The sequence below is a fragment of the Panthera uncia genome, chromosome F2, assembly GCF_023721935.1.
Source record: "Panthera uncia isolate 11264 chromosome F2, Puncia_PCG_1.0, whole genome shotgun sequence".
Lineage (NCBI taxonomy): Eukaryota > Metazoa > Chordata > Mammalia > Carnivora > Felidae > Panthera > Panthera uncia.
In genome coordinates this window covers 7,646,365-7,670,361 of record NC_064812.1, presented here as the reverse complement: position 1 = coordinate 7,670,361, position 23,997 = coordinate 7,646,365, and the positions used below count along the sequence as shown (strand labels likewise).

Genomic DNA, 23,997 nt, shown 5'->3' with positions numbered 1-23,997 from the left:
TTCAACAGAATGAAGAGATGAGCTGCAGACTAAGACAAAATATTTGCAAAGATGTATCTGATAAAGGACTGTTTTCCAAAGTACATAAACTCTTACAACTTGGCAATAAGAAAATGAACAACCCGATTAAAAATGAGCGAAAAGCCTGAACAGACCCATCACTAAAGCAGATAAACAGATGACGAGCAAGCACAGGGAAGATGCACCACTGTGTATGTCATCAGGGAAATACAAATTAAAGCAAGATTGAGGTGATACACCTCACAGCTGTCAGAGTGGCCCAAGTGCAGAACACTGACAACACCAAATGCTGGTAAAGATGTGGAGCAACAGGAAGTCTCACGCACTGTTAGAGGGGATGCAAAATGGTACAGTCACTTTGGAGGACAGTGTGGCCGTTTCTCGCAGAGCTAAACATACTCCTACCACACGATCCAGCAATCACAGCCCTTAGTATTTACCTAAAGGAGTTAGGAAATTATGTCTGCACACACTGTTTAAGCAGTTTTATTCATAACTGCCAAAACTTAGAAGCAACCAAGATGTTCTTCAGTAGATGAGTGGGTAAATGAACAGTGGCCCGTCCAGATAATGGAATATTATTCAGCACTAAAAAGAAATGAACTCTCAAGTCATGAAAAGATATGGAGAAACCTTCAATGTATATTACTGAGTGAAAAAGCCAGTCTGAAAAGGCTACAGACTGTATGATTCCAACTCTAGGACATCCCGGAATAGGCAAAACTGCAGAGACAGTAAAAGCGTTAGTGGTTGCCAGGGCAGAAGGGAGAGGGAGGGATGAACGGGAAGAGCACAGAGGACTTTGAACGCAGCGAGATCACTCTGCATGAGAACCTTAATGGTGGATACGTGTCATGACACATCAGTCAAAACCCAAAGAGAACACCAACGCTGAGCCTTAATGTAGAGTATGGCCTTGGGTGAGCATGATGTATCACTATAGATTCATCCGTTGTGACAAGTGTACCAGTCTGGTGGGGATGTTGGAAATGGGGGAGGCTGTATGTGGGGAGCAGGGCCAGACGGTATTTGGGAACTCTCTGTACTTTCCTCTCAATGGTGCTGTGAATCTAACACTACTTTAAAAATACTTTAGGGGCACCTGGGTGGCTTGGTCGGTTAGGCGTCCGACTTCGGCTCAGGTCATGATCTCACGGTCCGTGAGTTCAAGCCCCGCGTCGGGCTCTGTGCTGACAGCTCAGAGCCTGGAGCCTGTTTCAAATTCTGTGTCTCCCTCTCTCTCTGTTCCTCCCCTGTTCATGCTCTGTCTCTCTCTGTCTCAAAAATAAATAAACGTCAAAAAAAAAATTAAAAAAAAAATACTTTATTAATTAAGAAAGAAAGAAGACTGGTAAAATCCAACTGAGGCCTGCAGTTTAGTTTATAGTAGGATACCAAAGTCCATTTCCCAGTTTTGACAGCAGTCTATGGTTAAAGAAGACATTATCATCAGGGGAAGAGGTGGGGATAGGTACCTGGGAAATCCGCCAGACTTTATGGGAGTCTAAAGTTATTTTAGGAGCGCCTGGGTGGCTCAGTCAGTTGAGCATCCGATTCTTGATTTCGGCTCAGGTCACGATCCCGGGGTCGTGGGATCAAGCCCTGCGTCAGGCTCGCCACTGAGTGTGGAGCCTACTTGAGATATTCTCTCTCTCTCTCTGTCTCCCTCTCTGTGTCTCTATCTCTCTCTGTCTCTCTCTCCCTCTGCCCCTCTCCCCTACTCTCTCTCTAAAATAAAAGTAAAAGTAAATAAATAAATAAATTTTAAAATAAAACTTTTTAAATGAAATAAAGTCACTTTTTATCACGTGTAAGGAGATCACCACTGGGTCACCTAGCCCCATCATTGAGAACATTTCTCTCAACAGAGTTGTGGGTTCACGCAGCCCAACGCAGAGAGAGAAAACTGAACGAGGGGAGTCCAGCCCGTGATCGCATCGCCTTACTGGGCAGCATGCTGGCTTATTTATTTGCAAGGAAGCAAAGAGTTGAGCAGCTAGAGGGAGGGAACGAGCCCATTTTGTTTGGAGGCCCCTGGCTCCGTGGCAGCCCCACCCCAGTGCAGGCATCTTCCTGGGCAAGTGCTTAGGATTGATAGCGTCGGTTCCACCCCCGGGAATGCATTTTAATTACAGCTGCCAAGAAGCACATGTAACACCCTGGCTGCCTATGAATTCTCAGTGGTTTGATGGGCTTCGTGCCATGTTTCACAGTCCTTTCGATATCACGATGACCTGGAAATGCTTTTGGCATGAAGACGTCCATCGTGGAGTTACTTTTAACGGCAAAAACTGGAAACAACCAAACTGTCCAGTTACAAGGGGAATGGGTAATTAAACTGTGACACTCATCCTTAAGCAGCCGTTAAAAGTAGTTTTACAGTAAGTATATTTTCATAAAATGGGAAAATGCCTATGAAGTGATAATTTAAAAAAGGCAATATTTATAATGTCCTAATCAGGCAGGCTCTCCAGCCCTGCCTTCGACTGGGAGGCTATTCTAACTCAAACGCAAAGTATTCTTAGCAAACCATCTGGCCACTCATTTAAGCTGCATTCTCTAATAGAGCTTTATCGGCGGCAAAGCTGATGTTTTCATCTCCACCCAAAAATGCTCGTTTACAGTAAGACCTCAATTACGTCTAAAAAAATTAATATATCCAGAAATTCTACAAAGAAAGGGAACGAAAAGCGCTTTCCAAATCTTATTTAGTGAACACATATTATTCTTAAAATAAATAAATAACAACATGCAACTTTAAAAGGCAATACAAGAGTTTGCCCTTATTACAGTGTTTCCTGACACAAATTATATATTGCAAATTATACATCTAGATCTAGAAAACCAAATTGGTTTCCTTTTGAAAGTCAACTGCAATAGATTAGTCGTGTCTGCACAAAGGCTTTGAGGCCCCATCGAGGACTGATAAAACAGAGGGGCCTGATTTCTTAGTAATGTTTGCCACTGGTAGGCAGAGGGAGTGTGCGACCACACATACTGTGTATTTTTGGATTTTGATAGAAATCTGCCAGGGAGCAGATGCGAAAGGAAGAAAACAGAGCAGGGCGGGGCGGGATACAGCAGGGGGAATAATGCCTCCGCAAAGATGTCCAAGTCCTGATGTCTGGAAGCTTGCATGACAAAGAGAAGTTAAGACCACAGGTAGGGCTGAGGCTGTTAATCATCTGATCTTAAGGTATGGACCTTCTCCTGGGCCATCCACATGGGCCCACAGGTGAAAGGTCCTCACAGGTGAAAGGCGGAAGGGAGGCAGAAGAGAGTCAGAGCAGAGGTGGGATGCTGTGTTGCTGGCTTTCAAGATGGAGGGCTGAGGCCAGGAGCCAAGGAGTGCAGGTGGCCTCCAGAAGCCAGGAAAGGCACGGGGATGGATTTTCTCCAAGAGCCTCCCGAAAGAACGCAGCCCTGCCGTCACCCGGCCGTTCGGTGAGACCCGTGCTGGAATTCGGAACTGCACGATAATGCCCAGTGGTGTTCGGCTGCCAAGTTGGAGGTGTTGGTTAGAGCAGTGACAGAAAACTATGATAGCGACCAAAGGGAAGGGTGATAACCGGTCAGCGTGAATAAGGGTGGTTGGCAGGAACCAGCTTCGTTTTGCTTGTCAGTCCCAGTCTCGTGAGAAACACCAGAGAACCCAGCCCGGAGGAGGAGAGAGGCCAAGGTCTGAGTGGTTCTCGCTCCAGCGGGGGCAGGGCACCTGAAGCCCCAGGAAGCCCATAGGAACCGGAGTTGACCCCAAGGCCAGCTTGGCCCCGTGACTCCCGAGGTCCCAGCAGCGCATGGTAGCCGTGTGACAGCCGGAAACAGTTGAGAACTACATAGGAAGGGACACCTGAGCTCAAACGATCCTCAAGTCCACTTCCTCTGCACACAAGCCAAAGACGCTACAAATCTGAGAAAGAAAGCAGTGAGGATTCCGGGGCAGAGAGACCGTCCAGCTGCACCTGCTTGGTGAAGGAAAAGGTTCCGCACTGAGAACCAAGGAACAAATGAAAAATCTGGTTCCAATCCTGGGAGAGTGAGGACGGTAAATAACCTTGCCTGGTCCAACTTTCTTGTCTACAGAGCGAGGGCCACCCCAGCGATCTGTTCCCAGCACCCAAACTGCGCGGTCTACAACAGCCCAGGGTCTCCCAGAGAAACACATCTGCGGCTGTGAAACCTGAGATAACACTCTTCACTTTAATCCTGTTCAAAATCTGCAGGACGCTCATGAACCTCCTGCCACCCCCACAAGTTGACGTGCCAGTCCTGCCTGTGAAACACAGGTCCACTGAGGCCACAGTAGAGTAGCTAGGCAGGCAACAGGTGCGGCGCCCTCACGGTTTCCTGTGTGCCCCCCCCCTCCCCCACCGAAGACAATTACTGAGAAGACACGATGGGAGAACCCCACGCCTTGGACTCGGAGGCCAAGTGCAAGTTCTGACTCCTTCACTTCCTGGACGTTTAATGCACAAAAGCCCGTAACCCCTCTGAGCCACTGGGTTTCTTAACTAAATGAGGCAAGATCCTGAGAACTCCTCTCTCGCAGGGCTGTTCTGAGCATCAGAAGAGTTTGCCAGTGAAAGGGAGGGGGAGGGGGCGGGTCCTCGTCCCCTCAGAGCGGTCACGACACAGGTAGGTCAGTATTACAACAGTGACTGACATCTGTAGATACGGGCACGGCAGACAAGCCTGACAGGTGATCGCATACCTTCTCTGGGTGGGGTTCTATCAAACAGGGATGATAGTGTCCTCTGTCGGGGAGGTGCGAGCTGATGCAGAGCGTAGGCATACAGTAGTGGCTCAGTAAACGCAGCCTGCCGGTGTGGCGGCCCACAGCCCCTCCCACGTGCTACGTTCTCCGGGTTTCGGGGTGCACAGTCTCCACAAACATTTCAGGGCGCCCTGTTTTCCATCGCCATGCGTACATGTGGGAGCGGCAGCGGTTTTCAGGTTGAGTTGCCAGTGCTGAGCAGAAGTCTCTATGGGACAAGTTCACCGGACCGCGGTTCTTGTGGCCGTAACTGCGGTACGAGCAGCGGCCAGGTGGAAATCAGCGGGTACGTGAAAGACAGATCAGCTACAGCTATGAAACGAGCACGAGCGCCACGAGCTCCAGAGCCACAGCGACCCTCCGGGCACCACACGGACACCAAGTCTAGCTCTCCGGGGGGGGGCATCGTCACACCTGCTGTGCCGGGGACACACCGGAGGCCAGCCAGGACCTGAAGCAGCCCTCCTTACAGCTCACATCCTCTCCTCTAAAGCGCTGTGGGTCTCCACAGTGAGAGCAGCCTCTTCCCCGGCCTTTGCAGCGTCACACGCAGTCCCTCCCTGGACCTGGTCTCCAAGGGGCAGAGAAATGCCACACTGCTGGAAGGGGAGGGGGGGGGCACACCACGACGGGAGTTCTGCCCCAGGCTCCACGTGGACGAGCTACGGGGGCCCGGGGGCGAGGGGAGCCCCCCGGAGAGTGACTTCTCCACTCTGCCGCGCAATGTACTCGCAGCGTGAGCACGGGCCCCACGTGCCGAGTCCTCTCACCTTGAAGGAGGCGTGCTGTTCCATGTGCCGCAGCAGCTGGGGCTTCTGGGCTGCCGTGTAGTCACACACCGTGCACTTGAACTGCTTCCCTGGAAACAAGGGAGGACAAGGTGAGCGAGTGCGTCAAGGGCCACGCACGGACCCAGGTGCGCGAGGATGCCCCTTGCCGTGTGGGTAGTCCAGAACCTCCGGGGGGACAGCCCACGTGCACAGACACAAGGCAGCACAGCACACTCTGTCCACACAAGTGGCAACACAAAGGGGCTGGCCGTGGAGGGAGAAAAACAGCCGGCCGGGCCTGGGGCGGGGGGGACCCCACGAGCAACGACATCTGAGCAGGCTCCTAAAGGGAGGGTAAGGTGTCTAAGGTGTGTCCGGCCGACTAGAGAAAAGAGGTGCACACGGCGAGCACAGAGGTGGGGACCCTGGGTGCCCAGGACACCGGAATAGCTGGGTCTTCCTTCCAGGACCTAAAGCGCAAGGTCTACGGTGGGGCAAGCCCTGGCCCCGGAGAGGCTGTGGGGCCGGAGCACCGAGGGCCTGTGGCACGTGACCGAGAGCGTCGCACCGTCCCCAAGAGCCAGGAGAAGGCAGAGCCCCTGAGCAAGGCAGCAAGACGTGTGTCTGGAACCCCTACCTTGGTGGGGACATGAAAGGCAGGTCTGGGGGATGCTAGAAAGAAACTGCACAGAAGCAGAAAACACTGCTCTTTGGGCGATACGCAGGCATTCGTTACTGGGATGAACCAGCCCACAATTTATTTGTGAAGACCAACGAATGGATATACGGGCACACTACCTTTTTTTACCCCTGGTTAGCAGAAGTAAAACCAGTGGCACAGACGCACGACCCAATAGAAACCTGACCTGCTTCTGGTAGCGGTCAGTTGCTCACCCAGCGGTTTCTAAGGGCACGAGCCCATCGGGGAGCCAGGAACACAGCCACGGCACGTGGTAGCACAGAGCCACTGGCCCCTCCCAGGGGCCCGGCGCTTCTCTCCTTCTCAGACGAGCCGGGTGAGGGTTCCCTCCCTCTGCAGCCTGCAGCCTCCCGTCCGATGCTCTCTCAAACCAAGTGAAAATGCCTCACGGCACCAGTCACCGGAAAGCCGTTCTCACCAAGGAAAACCCGTGATGCCCAGCCAGTGGCGGGTCTCAGTCCATCAGACTGGACTCTGCTGCACGTGCCTCTGCTAACAGGCCAGCATCCTCGGTGTCGGCGAGGCATTCTCTCCCAACCACGCCTTTTACACACCCGCATTCCACAACAACGCTCTGGCCCACGCTCCACTCTTCTCCTGCTACAAGCGTCCCTGCGTATAACCTTCCCCTGTTGACTTCTGCAAACCTTTAATGCCAAAATCTGTACCTTCCACTCTGACTCTTCTTCATTCTTCTGCGTCTTCGACCCTTCCCCGATCTTGAGACCTGAGTATCCAACTATCTGCTGGACTACTGCTTAGCTGACCCAAAGGTGCTAAATTGGACGTATTCTCTTCCCCATCGACTGGGTCCTATCTCCAGCCCCCGTAGTTCCTCGCCGTCACCCCACCCCCCACACCAATCACTAAGTCAGAGACCTGATAGCCTTCCACAACATCTCCGTGACCCCAGCTGCGCTCACCTCAGTTTTTCAGCCCTGATCTCACCTCCTAAATACTCCTATTTCTCTGTTGCGATACCTCCACACTGGTGGAGGCCCTCCTCATTTCTTCCCTGAACAAGGGAAAAGCCTCTAACCCGGTGTCCTTGCCTTCAGGCAACTCTCCCATCCATCTGTCATCCACCCATCCAGCTATCCATCAATTAACCGCTTGTCCCCCCCACCTACCCAGCATTCCTCCTCCTCCCTCCGTCCGTCATCCATCCAGATGATCTCGCACATAAGCTCTCCCACAGCCCTTCCTGCATACCCACCAATGACTCCAACAGGCAGAACGAATTTGAAGTTTCAGACCGCGGCCCAGAAGACCCCACAGAACAGAACTAACTTCCCGGACCTGACCCTTCTCTCTGACTCCCACCCTGCATGTTAGGAAGTCTTTCTGTTCTGGCAATGTTCTGCCGAGCCTTTGCTAACGATTTCCGTGCCTGGGGTGCACTGCCTCTCGGCATCTGGCCATTCTCCACTGTAACTCACAACTCAAGTTGAACAACATCTCTGGCAACGGGGCTAGGAGTGAGCTCCCCGCCTCCTTCTCCCACACACCCTCTCCACATCCACATGCTCCTGTCCGTGCCCGACTCTGAGCATCGCCACTGCCTGGCCACAAGCCTGGGCTGCCTTGGCTGCCCCCAGGGACCGTGTCTTCTCCATCCCGGCACCCCCAGAGCCTGAGTGCACGGCACACAGCAAACATATTCTGTGCGTTTTACTGAACTGAACTGGACAAGGAACAAAAAGGAAATTTTGTGTATCTTACGTGAGCAACACGGCAGAAACGGCAAAAGGAAACAATACTATAAACAGGTGAACATAATTACAACCTCATTCCAGGGGAACGCACCTCAAATTCTAGATTCCGCTAATGTTGCAAGTCCTCAGTGTGGGGAAAACCTTTCCACATGACAGGCAGACAAGTCATAATCAGAGACCAATGGCTACTTGTTCTTAAATGTAGCATCATCTTTTTTCAAACACAGAGACGCCCATTTCTACACACCTTGGGTAGAACCTCAGCCACACATACTTCCACACGGACTCGTGACTCACATAAATGCATCATTATTGTGCTCAGGCAGCCTGAGCAAAATGGTGCCGGGTTCCCCACTGCCACAGAAGCGGGAGGAAAGATGATACAGCCATTCTCCGAAGTGATAAATATTTTCACTCATTACCAATACGCTTGGCTCCAAGAGTAAAAGATTAAGTGCTAAAAAGATGCTCTGCAATGAATAAATGGAATAATCACCTCACTTGGGATCAAGAGTCAGCCTTTTATGGATATACTCCCAGGGCTCTGCGAGAGACAAGGAAGAAGGTGGCTCCTCAAGCCAGCCCTACAGAAGTCTCGGAGTCTGGGAAGCAGTTACGACGAGTGTTTCAGCAGAGTCCCTCACACCCCGATCCACAGGCCTGGGAGAGCACTTGACATAATCTTTTGCTGCCTAATTAAAATAATGCAGTGTAGATCCATGACTAATCATAAAAGAGCAATGCTTTGAGACTATCTTGTTTTCGGTCAAGATACTCCTGAGAGCTGCAGGGAGAGTCGGCCGGAAAACGTAGTATTTACCCGAGGCCAGAGTGACCTCGAAGGGCCGGCGGTGAGATGGCTGTATCGGGCTCACACCACAGCCCAGGAAAAGAAAAGACTGATGACACAGAAAGAAAGAGGTTGCTTGCGTAAGACGTTAATCCGTTCTTCCCACGAGTACTGGCAAGCTCTACCCACTGGGCTACTGTCCATCAGCAGCTGTGCTGGGACTGGATGTCTGTGATCTCAGCCGGGCACCCCAAAACCTGGGGAGGCAGGCAGTGCTAACCTCTCTCCGGGACGAAGAACTGGGATCGAGAATCTGAGCAACTTGCCGGGTTGTCAGACCTATCCCCGGATTGTCCCAGAGAACGCCGGTGAGGCCAAAGTGATAGGACCAGAGTCGCTCTGGAAGGGCCGTCCCGAGCGGCCGAGGTGGGGCAGGGCCTGCTGCCGGCCGCCTGCGTGGACCCTCAGACTCATCTCTTCGGGGCGGCTTTTCAGGCATTTGCCACCCAGCGTCCGAGTCCATCCTCGGAGCAGACAGGAGTCACCTCCCAGCCTGGATTTGGATCCCAAGGACCCCATTTAGAGCCACATAACAATCCTTCAGCTAATGCTGGCAGGACACAGATTCCCCAAAAGGAACAGAATTTGTAACAGCAACGGACATGTCTGCACCATAAAGGCCATGGCACAGGATGGTGGCCCGTTAGAAAGGGGTGCCCAAGAAGGGTCAGTGGAAGGGAAGAACATTCTTTCTGGCTCTGCCCAGCTCGCCCTGTGTGACCCTGGGCTCTTTCTTCTCTGCCACTCGGTGGCTTCATTAGAAGCATGGGGAGGTAACCCCTGCCCGCTCTGAGGATGGACTCAGGCACTGGGCTGCTATTTTCACATCTCGATCGTGCTACGCCATATCTTGTTTATTCACGTAGCTTCATGACAGTGGAACCTTTCAGCTTTTGTCCGTTGTTCTTGTATCGTCCACTGCTGCATCCCAGTGGCTCATCGAACCTTCTCTGGCTGGTCTGGCTGGTCTGCTGGCCCCCTCGCCGGTTGTGGGTACTTTGAGGACAGGGACGGTGTGGCAGTGAGCACATCCTGGCTGTAGGGCCAGCGGCGAGTTACAACAAAGCCCCAACAGGGTGTCAGCTTAGCCATACTCCGTCTCTCCCCAGAACAGACACCATGAAATGGAACGGAATGGAATGAAAACAGGCTTCTGTGAGGAAGTGACAGCCAAGCTAAGCCAGGAAGATGAGGCGGAGCAAACCACATGAGGAGGAGGTGAAGTCAGTTCTGGGAAGAAGTCACCAAACACGCAGAGACCTCAGTCTCTACAAGATCCCTTGGTACCATTATAACAAAGGCCCCTTTTCTGCTTCAGTGACCTCGAGTGCAACCGGTAGAGTCCCAACAAATGTGGCTGTCGAATGAAATCAGTGAATGCAGGAATCTAAAGCGCCAAGACTCCAGAAAGCAAACAGATGAAAACAGGACGTGAACAAACAATTCATCAAGAGAGGATTACTTCATTTCAGTTATCAAAAGAAGGCCCACTGATATCAAACACCTACATCTAGCACCACGAACCAGCCAACATTCTAAACGCTTCCTGCAGATCAACTGAGTCCATCCATTCAATCCTCCAATTTACCTGTTCAATTCTGGGTTACCAAATAATTGAAAATTACAGCGACATGGTGAGATCTGACACACATTAATCCAAGAAACGGACCATTTCCAGCAACATGGGGAACTAGCCTGAGAGGGCTGAGCCAGAACACTGCCTTATTTCTGGCACAATGCTTTGAGAGCATTAAGTGGGCAGCGTGATGCACCGTTAAAACACCCGAGACACAACAGCCATCCCGTTCCCAGAAATGAGTCTTAGGGAATTAGGTCAAAAGAAGGAAAAGTTCACATGCGAGAAAGGGTTTCTTGCCACCTAAGTTCTAGTGGGGAGAAAACGGAAAATGCTGCCCTGTCCAAAAACAAGGGACTGGTTATGCCGCTCACGGATCACCCACCACCTTCCTGGGACATTACACACCCCCTCACTGTGCCATTCGTGGACTCTGCAGCCACAAACAATAATTACAATTATTAATTTTAAAGCCATAAGAACGGTGTTTATACTGTACCAACTACGTTCCATAAGAATGTGAGAAATGATCGGAAAAGAATTTTTAAAAGAGTAATTTATTTATGAGGTGACTGAATTCTGAGCACACGTGCAGGAAAGGGCTAGATCTTTGGGGCTGTTGTTTTCATGTCTGCTGTACAACGGAAGAGCATTTCGGATAAATTAGCAGCCGTCTCTGAAAGGCCATCAACTATGACACACGATTTTAGAAGACAGACCTTTCAACGTGGAACCTTTACGGCATCAGCAGTTCTGAACCTGAAGTTCTAGAGAGTTCGCTGTCTTTTAAAACATCACCCGGGCCCTGCTGGGCTGAAAAAGGCAGTGGCCTAATTTGGCGAATAATCCCAGGCCACTTCTTGTCTGCTGAGGCGGCATTTAACTTCTGTAAACACTCAAAAGTCATTCTGAGCCAAGTCCTGTCAACGAGGAGGGCACAAGAAAGTGGAGTCCTACCACCTTCTGGAGAAACACTTGGGAGGAGGGCTCGCCCGGCTTCCTGACAAGAACAAATACCACAGCGGAAAGGGGGAACCCGCAGGGGCAAAGTTACAGTCTACGGAATTTAGAATCTCAGCTACGCAGGAGTTCCTTCCTATTTGACCCAGAGGCCCAGATGTTAAAGGTCGAAATCCCAACAACCCAGATGAACCTCACAAATAATGTTGAAGGGAAGAAGCCAGACACGAAAGCGCACGTATTAAATGAACTAGTTCATACAAAGTTCAAGGACCGGCCAGATCCAGTACAGAGTTACAAGTGCGGCCGGTTGCTACCTTGAGGAGGAAGCAGGGGATGGCCGCGGGGGAGGGCAGAGGCCTTCTGAGGGACTGGCGACGTCCTGGGTCTTATCCTGGGATGTGGTCACTTGGCTGAGCTGCCTGCGATAGCCCAGTGTGCCGTACCTTTATGAAGCACGCACTTCTGTGCACGGGTATCGTACCCTAGTTTTAGAAAGTTAAGGGGGAAAAAAAAAAAGCACCACAACAAGAACAAAATAGGGTACTTCCCCCAGGAGGGACTTGGGAACGGGCACCACCAGATGAGTTCAAGAAAGAGAGAAGGGGCGCCTGGGTGGCTTGGTCGGTTAAGCGTCTGACTTCGGCTCAGGTCATGATCTCGCGGTCCGTGGGTTCGAGCCCTGTGTCGGGCTCTGTGCCGACAGCTCAGAGCCTGGAGCCTGTTTCAGATTCTGTGTCTCCCTCTCTCTCTGCCCCTCCCCCGTTCATACTCTGTCTCTCTCTGTCTCAAAAATAAATAAACGTTAAAAAAAAAAATTTAAGAAAGAGAGAAAAGATGTGTCGGGTAGTTCAAAGATGAAGTCTGAGGGCAGCAGGACCGTCTGTGGATGATGCTGGCGGCCGCTGCAGGGGGTAAGAAAAAAGACACCGTCAGCACAACTCACCCCTGTGACCTTCGGTTCGGCATCTTTGTGAGCGTCGGGCTGGCGGGAGGTTTCCTCTGCAGACCCCGCAGCTCGTTCTGGAAGCACGACGTTTTACCATCGGCTCCCATCTCCCTCAGAAGGTGCGATCTGGTACAACTCCCCTTCAGAGATGGGAGTGTGGGGGTACAAACGTCACCTCCACTGCTTCTGTTCAGCCCTCTGGGTTTCCGTTAGGAGGAGTCTCCTAACACGAACTCCTCAGCCGGCAATCCACGGCCGACTGGCTGACGGAACAAAGCTGACCACTGACCTGGGGGGCACTGGCTGGGCCTGGTGACAGGACGTGGACAGAACTCAAGTGCCACCGGACAGTAAAGGAAAACACAGGGTCTCGTGTCCGGTGATCCTGGGAACTGCCCTTTACTCAGGCCTTACTCAGCGTGTCATGTCAGGACAGAGGGGACAGGATTTAGCGGTAGGGAGAGGGAAGGAAGGAACAGAAATCCGTTCTCGCCTTGCGTTAGACAAAGCGAGATCCCCCCGCCCCAAGGGATCTGGGAGTGCCCTCCGGCCGAAGTCCTTTCTGCCGTGGGGGAAAGATGAACGTGCAAGACAGAGGGCAGGACAGCCGGTGGAAGGGCTGCCTGGCTGTGCACCCGGTGCTCAAGTAGGAGGCTCTCCCAAGTAGAGGGGAGCAGCAGTTACCCCGCACTTGCTGGCAGCTGGGGCGGGGGAGCTCACTCCAGGATGGATGTCGCCCCCGCCAGGTGACCAGCACCTAGAAAACACACTGGTGAGGGGGCGCCTGGGTGGCTCAGTCGGTGAAGCGTCCGACTTCAGCCCAGGTCATGATCTCCCAGTCCGTGAGTTCGAGCCCCGCGTCGGGCTCTGGGCTGACGGCTCAGAGCCTGGAGCCTGCTTCCGATTCTGTGTCTCCCTCTCTCTCTGCCCCTCCCCCGTTCATGCTCTGTCTCTGTCTCAAAAATAAATAAACGTTAAAAAAAAAAAAACACCGGTGAGGATATGGGGGAAAGGGCACGCTGGTATCCTGTTGGTGGGAATATAAATTGGTTCAACCACTATGGAAAACAACATGGAGGCTCCTCAAGAAATTAAAGATGGATCTACTAACCCATCTACAATCTACCAGCCAACGTACACACCCGGAAGAATGAGCAGGATTTCCAAGAGCTATCTGGGTCATCAGAGCATTATTCACAACAGTCAAGGCACAGACAGGCCAAATGCTATCAACGGGTGAGTGGATAATAAAGATGGGGTACACACGAACAACAGGATATTATTCAGCCACGAGAAAGGAGAACGTCTTGCCACTTTCAACATGGACGGACCCTGAGGGCATTATGCTAAGTGAGCTAAGTCAGAGGAACAAAGGCAAGCACCATCTGCACTTCTATGCGGAATCTAAAGCTGTCAAACTTGAAAGAAAGAAAAAAAAAAAAACAGAGTAAAATGGTGGTTAGCAGGGGAAGAGGGGGATAGAGACTGATGTTGCTGAAGGGTTCAAACCTGCAGTGAGGATTACATAAGCCACGGCGAGCTAATGCACAAGATGATGGATACAGAAACAATACTGTACTTAGGATGCAACGTGATAAACACTGCGACAATGGCAATACATCACAGCCATGTAGCAAACTCTCCGAACACCTTAATTTTACACAAGGTTGTGTGTTAAGTACATCCAATAAAATAAGAATCCTAACAAAAAAACCATGTGATGTGATCGACATTAACTGAACTACTGCGGTAATCGTTTCACAATATACACAACACGCCAAATCCGTGTTGTACGCCTTAAACCGATACAGTGTTACATGTCAGTTACGTCTCAGTAAGACTGGAAAAATACGCTTAAAAAAAAAGAAAAGGAAAAGAATACAGGCACAGCACCTGTCAGCTTCCTTTGTCTCTTACTTCACCCTCATCTGTTTGACGGGCTTCCCTGAGGATGGCTCCAGCTGCTTAGTTACTTTAAATAGAGCTCTATATAAAACCAGGGAGAGGTGGAGTGGTAGAAAAATCTAAACCACCGGGTGAAAATAAGACCATGCCCTCTGTCTCCTGGCATCTGGAGTCCATCGGCACACAAAGGAGACAAGCGATGGAAAATTCCTTCCGATTTAAGGCACTTTGCTTGAGATACCTGTTAAGTCACTGCTGCCTAATCAAATTTTATGTGGGCCCCTCAAACTTGAAGGGGCACTAAAATACTTAAATATGCACAAACCAGACTATTAGTAGTAATAATAGCTAGAGGCATGAAGGTGAAAACACCTGATTATGACTGTTTATCCAGTCTTACTGCGAAAGGTGATGTTTTGCATAAGTAAATTTATCAGAACACTGACTTTACCTTTTTCAACACTGACACTCTTTAAATATTAACTATTGCACCGTGCCATCCTGATGAGAGAATATCTGAGAGAAGAGAAATGTGATCTTTCCTAAATGACAGAGATGGTGCGGATTAAGCATTACCAATAGCCATCCCTATGCTGTGTCCAGTTACTGAGAATATGAGGACACTGACCGCCAGGGGAACAGGTATATCCACCCAACATTTAGAATGAACTGACACACTTAATAGGAACCCAAGTAATCTTCCCATAGCCCACAGTGGGAGGTAATGCCCTCCCCCAAACATATCTGGGTCCCGATCCCCAGAGCCTATTACCTTCCATGGCAAAAGGGACTTTGCAGATGTGACCCAGTTAAGGATCTTGAGATCAATTACCCTGTACCATTCAGGTGGGCTCCGTGAAATCGCAAGGGTCCCTATGGCAGATAGGCAGGAGGGTCAGGGTCACAGAGGAGCTATGATCGTGGAAGCAGAGGGACAGACAGATTGGCAGGGCTCTGCTGCTGCCTTTGAACGTGAAGGCAGGGGCTCATGAGCCAAAGGGTACCGACAGACTCTAGAAGCTGCAGAGTCTAAAGAAACAGATTCTCCCCTCCAGCCTCCAGAAAGAATGCAGCCCCTACTTGCTGACAACTTGATTTTAGATTTCTGAGCCCCACAACTGTCATGTAATATATCTGTGTTGATTTAAGCCACTAAATTTGTGCTTGTTTGTCACTGTGGCCACAGGAAACTAACAGGGCTGTGAGGACCGGTTCACGGTCACACAGGCGGGAAGTCGTTCCAACCTGGGTCTGCCCTCCGGAGCCCACCATTGCACCCACTCTGCCTACTGCCTCTCCACACAGCCTGGCCCACGGGGGTGTGCTGCCTAATACAAGAAAAGCTCCCTGGAGCGCCTGGGTGGCTCAGTCGGTTGAGCATCTGACTCTTGTTTTCGGCTCAGGTCACGATCCCAGGGTCATGGGATTAAGCCCTGTGTTGGGCTCTATGCTGAATATGGAACCTGCTTAAAATTCTCTCCCTCCCTCCCTCTCCCCGCCCCCCCGCCCCGCCACCTTCTGCCCCTTCCCCCGCTGTGTGTGCACACACTCCCTCTCTCTAAAAGAAAAAAGAAAAAAATTTTTAAAAGGCAGCACAGCACACTCTGCAGCAGGTATTTCGCAGAGCACTGTCCCCACAGTCCCAGCATCGGCAGTAATCTAGGCAGTGGCAACTCAGAACAGAAACAGCTACCGCGACAAAAACACAGTTTAAAGAAGTCTCTGTACTTTTAAGACCGAACTTCGGGCAACTGCAGACTGAAGAGACTGATGGCTCTCTGTAATTAGCACATCAGTTCTGATACAAGGAGGAATGGATCAGCGTTAGACATGGAAAGAAACGGAGGGCGGCACAGAGCCAGAGAAAAGAGCAGGAACGGGCAGGGCGCCACAACTGGGTGGAGGTTCCAGATACTTTGCCAGGGATTTGCAATTTGTGGCTTGAGAACCCTGTACCCTGGTGAGGTTTTAGGTAACCAAGCCTTATTCAACAGTTACATCTGTGTATTAGTCTAAGCTAACGATTCAGTGAGCTGTCTGGCGCATTTTATACTACGGGCTGTTACTCCTGTGGTTTATAAAAAGCTGAGAGAAAGTGTTTCGGGTGCACCCAGCCAGGGTGCACATATAAAAAGGCACTGCAGTCGGTCCTCCCTCTGTGGCCCGCCACCCAGACACAGGCCGGTAAAGGCCACAGAAACCCACCGAGCCCATGCCCACCCCTGGCCCTTAACCTTTAACTCCAGGGTGAGCTGGTGAAAGGGTAAGAGCGACGAGGATGCTGTGCAGGGACCAGTCGCACTGGAGCCTAGGACATGAACTTGGAGGGGTCAACCAGCCAGTTGCTCGGGTACCACTTTCCATTGGTTAACTTCCCGGTTCCAGAGTGTATGTTTTTAGAAGTAAAGAGACCCCGGAGAAGCGGGGCTACTTTATCCTACGATGATTCCGCCTTTAGAGGAAAGACGAGAAAAAGCAAGTCCACACTTACATCTCCCAGAGTATCTCCACGTGTAGCCACGGCATCTCTTATTATCAGCTGAAGGAGCGAGGGGAAAAATGCTACGTCCTCCACTCAGACCTAAGTTCCACACTCGACTCTCCACTTGTCTAATTACGACACATACAAGAGTGCTTGAAGCTCGGATAATTCCTCTTTGTAAGTTTTGCCAGAAAACTTCTTAACTCAAGTGCATGAGGGCAGGTCAGGTGGGGCGGGGGAGGGGGGGTGCCCGAAGGAATTAGCACGGAGCTTCAAAGAGCTTTTTATTTCATGATTAGAGGATTCCTGTTTGATTACCTAACAGTAAGGCGCTGCCCCATTTCACCTTCCCCATCTGCTAGGGGAGGCGGAATCCTGTAAGAGCCTCTAGACCGCACATGTGTAGGCCGCCTTCAAAGTCAAAAGGGAGGAAATATGCTACGGCATGATTTTTGCATTAACTTCTTTCATGCCGTTGGCCTACACGCAAAGGGCTTACTAAGGCCCTTCACAGATCAGTGTCCCTCTTTGTACATACTGACCGGCAAACCTTTCTAACTGAGACCTGCACCCACCCTGACCTATCCCTTCCGAGGCACAGTAATGAGCCCCTCTGGGAAACAAGAATGAATAAACAGGGACACATCACTTTAAAGAAGCCAATAAATGTGAAAAATTGGCCTTGCAAGCAGGTAACAGGAGAGGGTAACTACTCAATTCCTTTTCACGGAAAGATACCCAAAAAGATTCATTTAATGGTGAGTTCGTCTACCGTGCTTTAAAACATCCAATTCACAAGCATTTGATTTAATAGAAGTATCCAAGCGAGGACATGGGGGAAATAAGTGCTTCTGTATGCCAAGCACGGTATGCCAGGTACTTTACATTTTTTTCACTCATTCAACCAACAAACATTTATTGAGCACCTACTACACACACACACACACACACACACACACACACACACACACATACACCAGGCACTGGTTTAGGTGCCAGGGCTACAAAACAAAGCAGATGTAGAAGGTCAAAACTCCTGGGGCACCTGGGTGGCTCAGTCGGTTAGGCGTCCGACATCGGCTCAGGTCATGATCTCACAGTTCATGGGTTCGAGCCCCGCATCGGGCTCTGTGCTGACAGCTCGGAGCCTGGAGCCTGTTTCTGTGTCTCCCTCTCTCTCTGCCCCTCCCCCACTCACGCTCTGTCTCCCTCTGTCTCAAAAATAAAAGCAAACATTAAAAAAAATAACGTTTTTTTTTTTTTTTTTTTAAAGTCAATGGGGCGCCTGGGTGGCTCAGTCAGTTATGCAGCTGACTTCAGCTCAGGTCATGATCTTGCAGTCCGTGAGTTCGAGCCCCGCGTCGGGCTCTGTGCTGACAGCTCAGAGCCTGAAGCCTGTTTCAGATTCTGTGTCTCCCTCTCTCTGACCCTCCCCCGTTCATGCTCTGTCTCTCTCTGTCTCAAAAATAAATAAACATTAAAAAAAATTAAAAAAAAAAAAAAAGGTCAAAAATCCCTGCTAGAGCAGCTTACAGTCCAACGGAAGACACAGCAAGTCAAAAATAAGGAAATTACAATGCATGTTAGAGACAGAGGACAGTAAGAGACACAGAAGAGGGGTACCTGGGTGGCTCAGCTGGTTGGGTGTCCAACTTCAGCTCAGGTCATGATCTCACAGCTTGTGGGTTTAAGCCCCACATCAGGCTCTGTGCTGACGGCTCAGAGCCTGGAGCCTGCTTTGGATTCTATGTCTCCCTCTCTCTCTGCCCTTCCCCCACTCACGCTCTGTCTCTCTCTCAAAAATAAATAAACATTAAAAAAAAAAAAAGAAAAGAAACACACAAGAAAGTACGAAGGAACTGGGAAGAGTTCAAGTGGCAGAGACAAACACATGTTCGTCACAGAAACGACACAGGACACCTGAGACAGAGAAGGCAAGAAGAGACACGTCAGGGCCAGGAGGGCTCTGAAGGATCTGGCGGGCTGCTGGAGTTTGACACACACCCAGAAACTGGGAAGCCTTCCACATAAACGGTTGGAAGCACGGGGAGACCGGGAGACGCCCCAGGAACAAGTGCAGAAACCTGCGGATTGAGCACTGTGAGCTTCCAAGAGGGAGAAGTCAGCGCGAAGGTGGCCCCAGGAAAGGAGACTGAGAAGGAGCAGCGAGACAGCAGGTGAAGCCCAGGTAAGTGGGTGCACCTTCTGTCATCTGATCCCCAAGGCCATCAGGCATGGGGGTATAATCATCCCCATTTTACTGCTGAGGCAACGGAGGCTCAGAGAAGTAATGTGACCCAGGCCATGCCAAGAGGCGGTGGGAGATAAGAGCGGCTCGGGCCTCCACAGCCCTGCCTCTGTCTACCCCACATAGCTTCTCTGTGAGGCAAGCTACTGAATCGTCACCGACACAACAGAGTAAAAACCAAGTCATTCCAGGCAGGTCTTAAACGTCTGTTTCCAAATAAAGAGCTGGGGCGCCAGGGTGGCTCAGTCGGTTAAGCGTCCCACTTCAGCTCAGGTCATGATCTCACGGGGTTCATGGGTTCGAGCCCTGTGTCGGGCTCTGTGCTGACAACTCAGAGCCTGGAGCCTGTTTCGGACTCTGCGTCTCCTCTCTCTCTGCCCCTCCCCTGCTCATTCTTTCTCTCTCTCTCAGATATAAATAAACATTAAAAATAAATAAATAAAGAGCTAATTCTAGGGTTACAGGCTGACAGCCTCATCAAAGCAGCCAAACCCCTGATCCCAGCACTTCTCCCTGAGGAATTCAAAGCACGTGTCATGTTGTCACATAGCTCCCAAGGGCATCCCTGGGGAGGGAGAGAGTGTCCTTCTTTGGTGGAGAGTAGGTTATTTTTCTTAATTTGACCAATCAGTTTCAAAGCTTATCCAAAAGGATAATAACTGAGAAAACCTAAGAGATGTCCAGAAAAAAAGAAAAAGAAATAACATATGTGTGCATACAATGATTTATAAAAATAGCACCTTATAAAACCATACTCTAGACACAGATTATCCAAACAGACAAAAATCTCAGAACATGCCCAGCATCTTGAGAAATTCAAATTTCAAAACAAAATGAACAGAACAGATTTCTCTGCAAATATTTTAATTGATAGCTGTTAAAAAAAAAAAAAGATCCCTATCACACCCCACACACCAAAATAAATTTCAAGGATATTACATTTAATAAACATTATAAACCCCCAATATAAAACTTGAAGAAAATACAAAAGAATTTTCCCCTAATACGTGGAGGGTTTCTTTCAACACAGAGAAATCATGAAGAAAAAAATAAAGGAAAAGACGGATAAATTTACATATGCAAAGTTATTTTACTTCTGTACATAAAAAACTGTGACAAACAAAATGTCAGTGCAAATGGTAAGCTGGAGGGAAATGTTTGCACCATTATAACAAACCACTGATATGCAAAGAGCTTTTAAAATTCATCAAGATGTGAGTGCCATGGAAAAAGTGGGTAGGAGATGGAACTAAACTTTTTTCAAAGCTTTTTTAAAATTGCAAAGAAAAAGAAGTGCCTATAGTTTGATCATAGGTACACAGCAGACTGTCCATGAAGCTGGGACATCTGGCCTGTGATCCAGCAATCCACACATCAAGCTGGCCTTCGAGACAACACGAGACTGGAAGCCCTCGGGAAGAAAAGACCAGCCCCGACTCAGACTGGGTGAAGCTACCCTGCCCCACGGAGTTCCAGATCTTCACCAGCCACCTGCCTCTGGACTCACAGAGCACAGAGGCGGAGAGGGACCCAGGAAGCGTGACGGTCTCATGTCCTTGTCCTGACGCACCAAACTCAGGCCCAGGTGGGGCAGACAGCTGGTGCCCTTCAGGAAGGCTGCCTTCCTGCTTTGACCAGACGCCTCCTTTGCCTATCCAAATTCCCTTTCCTGCTGAAGGGCTCGGGGAAGCAAGTGACGTGACACATGTCATAAGCTGAGTATGTCACTGCCGTGCCCGCCCTGACACGCTGCCCACTCCAGCGGTCCCCTCCGCACCTGACGGTGGTCGGTCCACAGCCCCTGATCAGACACGCCCCGCCTCCCCAAAGCCTTTCAGGCCAGAACCCAGACCTCAGAGCCCTGCATGAGGCCACAGTGTCCCTCCCTGGCCCCAAGAGTGCCCCCCCAGACCCTGACACCACAGCCCCGTGGACACCCCAGAACTCCCGGCACTGAGGACGGCCGCTCGTCATTAGTGACACTGTGTTATTAGGCATTTCAGTGAGTTGGGTGCTTCCATGTCAAAAAATAACAGAGGCACAGAACTCATGAATAATTACATGACTTAATGCTTTCATTACTCAGGATAAGACTGCTTTACTGTCACTGCATTTTTAATTATTTTGCTTATGGATTTTCTTATTTATAGCACACTGCTGAAGTCTGAATAGTTATGGCTCTGGCCTCCACTGAGCCTTGGGCAAGCCCTGGATCTTGAACTCTAACGAAGCCTCGCTGAGCATGCGGCCTCTCCACAATACCCCAAGCTCACCCAGATGCACACACACACCAGCATGGGTTCCCTGGAACATTCTACAATGAAGGTGTCACCTAATGGCTATATCGCTCTCGAAAAGTAACTGTTGAAATCACTCTGATTGTTACGGTGAACTCCAGTTTTTGTATATGATTGTGCTTCAATACCAATATACTTATAAATATGGTTTATAATCCTGTTGCATGGAATGTTCACAACACCCTGCGACAACTGGGGTTTTTAAAGGAAAATAAATAAAGGTTAAAGGCCTTTGTGGTTTAGCTGCCTGGCTTCCTACAACGATTCTGCATGTCTTCCCTCTATCCCGCCCCTCTCGGGGAGACTCTCCTGGACACTGTGACCACTGCCCACCATATGTCCTGCCCATGGCGACTCACACCCTCCTCCCGGGGCTGCGAGCCGCCTTCCATCACCGCATCCATCTTCAGCACAGCTGTGTGTGGTTCCACCCCCCCCCCCCCCCCCCCCCCCCGCTGGGCTATAAACTCCCCAGTGCCGGAGGCTGCTCCTTACTGACCCTACACCCCAGGCACAGCTGGACCGGAGGAAGAACTCGATCCATGGTTCTTAATGAAGGAATGAAAGTAGAAATCCACTGAAGTGTACTTCACCAAGGTCAGATTTGCCCAAGCATTGTGTGTATTTTAGACTGAGCCCCACTTTGGGGCTGAATATCAACCCCTGCGGTGGCTTAGCTGATGTGCATCCACTTGAGTGTGAACCAAGTGGACCAGGTGTGATCAGGTCGAGTGTGATCGTGAGCGTGGCTGCCACTCGAGGTCCTCAGGCTCTGGTGGGGGTGGAGGGCTGAAGAAGGTTCCAACTTTGAGATCAAGGCCTCCCGAGGGTGCCTTGTTCCCTGAAGCAGCGTCCCCTCTGGCCCTATGTATACACACGAGTGTGCGCACACGCACGCACACACGCACACACACACACACACACACAGGGTTCAGCAAGCACTGGTGGAGGTCAGGCAAGCCTCCAACACTGAACACAGGGAAAATGAGGAAGCAGGTGAGTTCTGTCCCCTCTCTCCCAGGACTGAAATTCTACAAGACACAGCTCTGTCTCGCCTGTAGGCAACACATCCACAGTTTCTGCTGAACTTGGAATGTCAGCTTCAAACCACACTTTTGGGTTTTTGTGGGTTTTTTTGAGAAAGAGAGAGCGCACATGATGCCAGACACGGGGCCCCATCCCACTGGCCGTAAGATCACGGCCAGAGCCGAAATCAACAGTCAGGCGTCTAACCCACTGAGCCACCCAGGCGCCCCTCAAACCACACTTTCAAGAGGGAAACAAACTCACTATGGTACAGAGTCCTGGACTCACCGTCAGCAGTGTGAAGGAGCTTGTGACTCTTCAACGTCCCTTTTGATTTGAATTTCTTGCCACACATGTCACACAGGTGGGTTTTCTCAGTGCTGTGACGGTTCATGTGAGCCTTGAGGTTACTCTTGCTGCGAGTTGCATACTCGCACAAAGAACATTTGAAGGGTTTCACACCTACCAGAGGAGGGGAAAAAAACACACAGAATCACACACACACACACACCCCTATCTGCACCCGTGTGTGCATCCCAAGGATACATGTGCACATCCACTTTGAACAAGGCAGTGCACCTGCCTGTCCCTGAACATGGCGCACACCTGCCTCGCCGTGCTCCTCCATGCTGTTCCTTCGGCCCGCCACGCCCTTCCTCCCGGCTCTGCCAGGGCTCCCCTGGGCGGTCTCCTCTGGCCCGCCCAAGCGAATGTCCTCGACCCCTCTGCTAGCTGTACTGCTACAGTGCATCACAAGCCGTTCACACTGCCGCTCCCCGCGGTCTGGGAACCCCTTGAGGGCACGGACCCCGGGCAGTCCCTGCAGCACACGTTCACTCAATCCAACGGGACTGAGGCGAGCTGACAAAAATTCAAGGAAACAAGGGTCTGTGTGCAAAACCCAACGTGCTCGGGCACCTAGGATCAGATGTGAAAGCATGTTTTCATACACCCAACAGAACCCTGACATCAGCTGGTGTTGGGCTAATGGCCTGGACTGTGGGGTATCCTGGCTGCTCTCCCTTCACTCAGCAAACACCTGCTGAGGACCTGCTCCGTATTGAGTGCGGGGGGTGGGGGGGGGGGGGTGTGTTCTCTGAAGCGGAGAAGCCCCTGCCCCTGCGGCCTCTGTCCGGGGGGGAATGTAAAGTGAAAAAGGCTGCGACACCTGGTGCCACGGGCATGGGGAGAGGGACACTGTTCCCGACACCGAGCGCAGGGGGAACCTGCCACGCTGCGCGCCCGGCAGGTTCAGCCCCTGTCTGCGAGGCCTGAGGCTTGGCAGTGGAGGAAACTGAGGCTTCAGGGAGGCTGCAAGGTGTGCCCGGGGCACAGAGCTGGGGTGCACCCGTGCTGGTAAACAAACGCACCTCCCCAACCGCGGCTTTGACCTCAGCTCCTTCTGCCTGGCGTGGGCCCTGCTGCATTGCTGACCAACCCGACCGCCTCTCCCTTCCTGACAGCACTTCCCCCAAGGCCTGAGAGCAGGTGCTTCTGGCCACGCCGTAGAAACTCTTCATCCTCTGTCCTCCCCAGGAGCCCTCTTGTTTTCCTGCCCGCAGCTTCCCAGTTTCCTAACTCACAGGCGGGACCTCTGCAAACATCCGGAAGGGCTCCCCCTGCCCCCACCACCGAGCCTCACCCCCAGGAGAGCCGCGTCCCTACGGCGGGAGGCAAAGTAGGTGGCCCACTGTCTCTGGCAGTCTCCCGACCTCCAATTGCCC

General features: G+C 51.1%; 1 protein-coding gene across 3 annotated transcripts in view; it reads right to left on the bottom strand.

Annotated features, from left to right (window-relative positions):
- The window catches only part of ZFAT (zinc finger and AT-hook domain containing), a 190,622-nt gene that overhangs the window by 67,262 nt on the left and 99,363 nt on the right, over positions 1 to 23,997 (bottom strand). For all 3 annotated transcript variants that reach the window (XM_049633451.1, XM_049633453.1, XM_049633452.1), the window contains 2 exons: positions 22,562 to 22,735; positions 5,566 to 5,654 (listed from right to left, as the gene is read on the bottom strand). In XM_049633451.1, the coding sequence (XP_049489408.1) occupies positions 5,566 to 5,654; positions 22,562 to 22,735 (263 nt within the window). The remainder of the gene's footprint in view (positions 1 to 5,565; positions 5,655 to 22,561; positions 22,736 to 23,997) is intronic.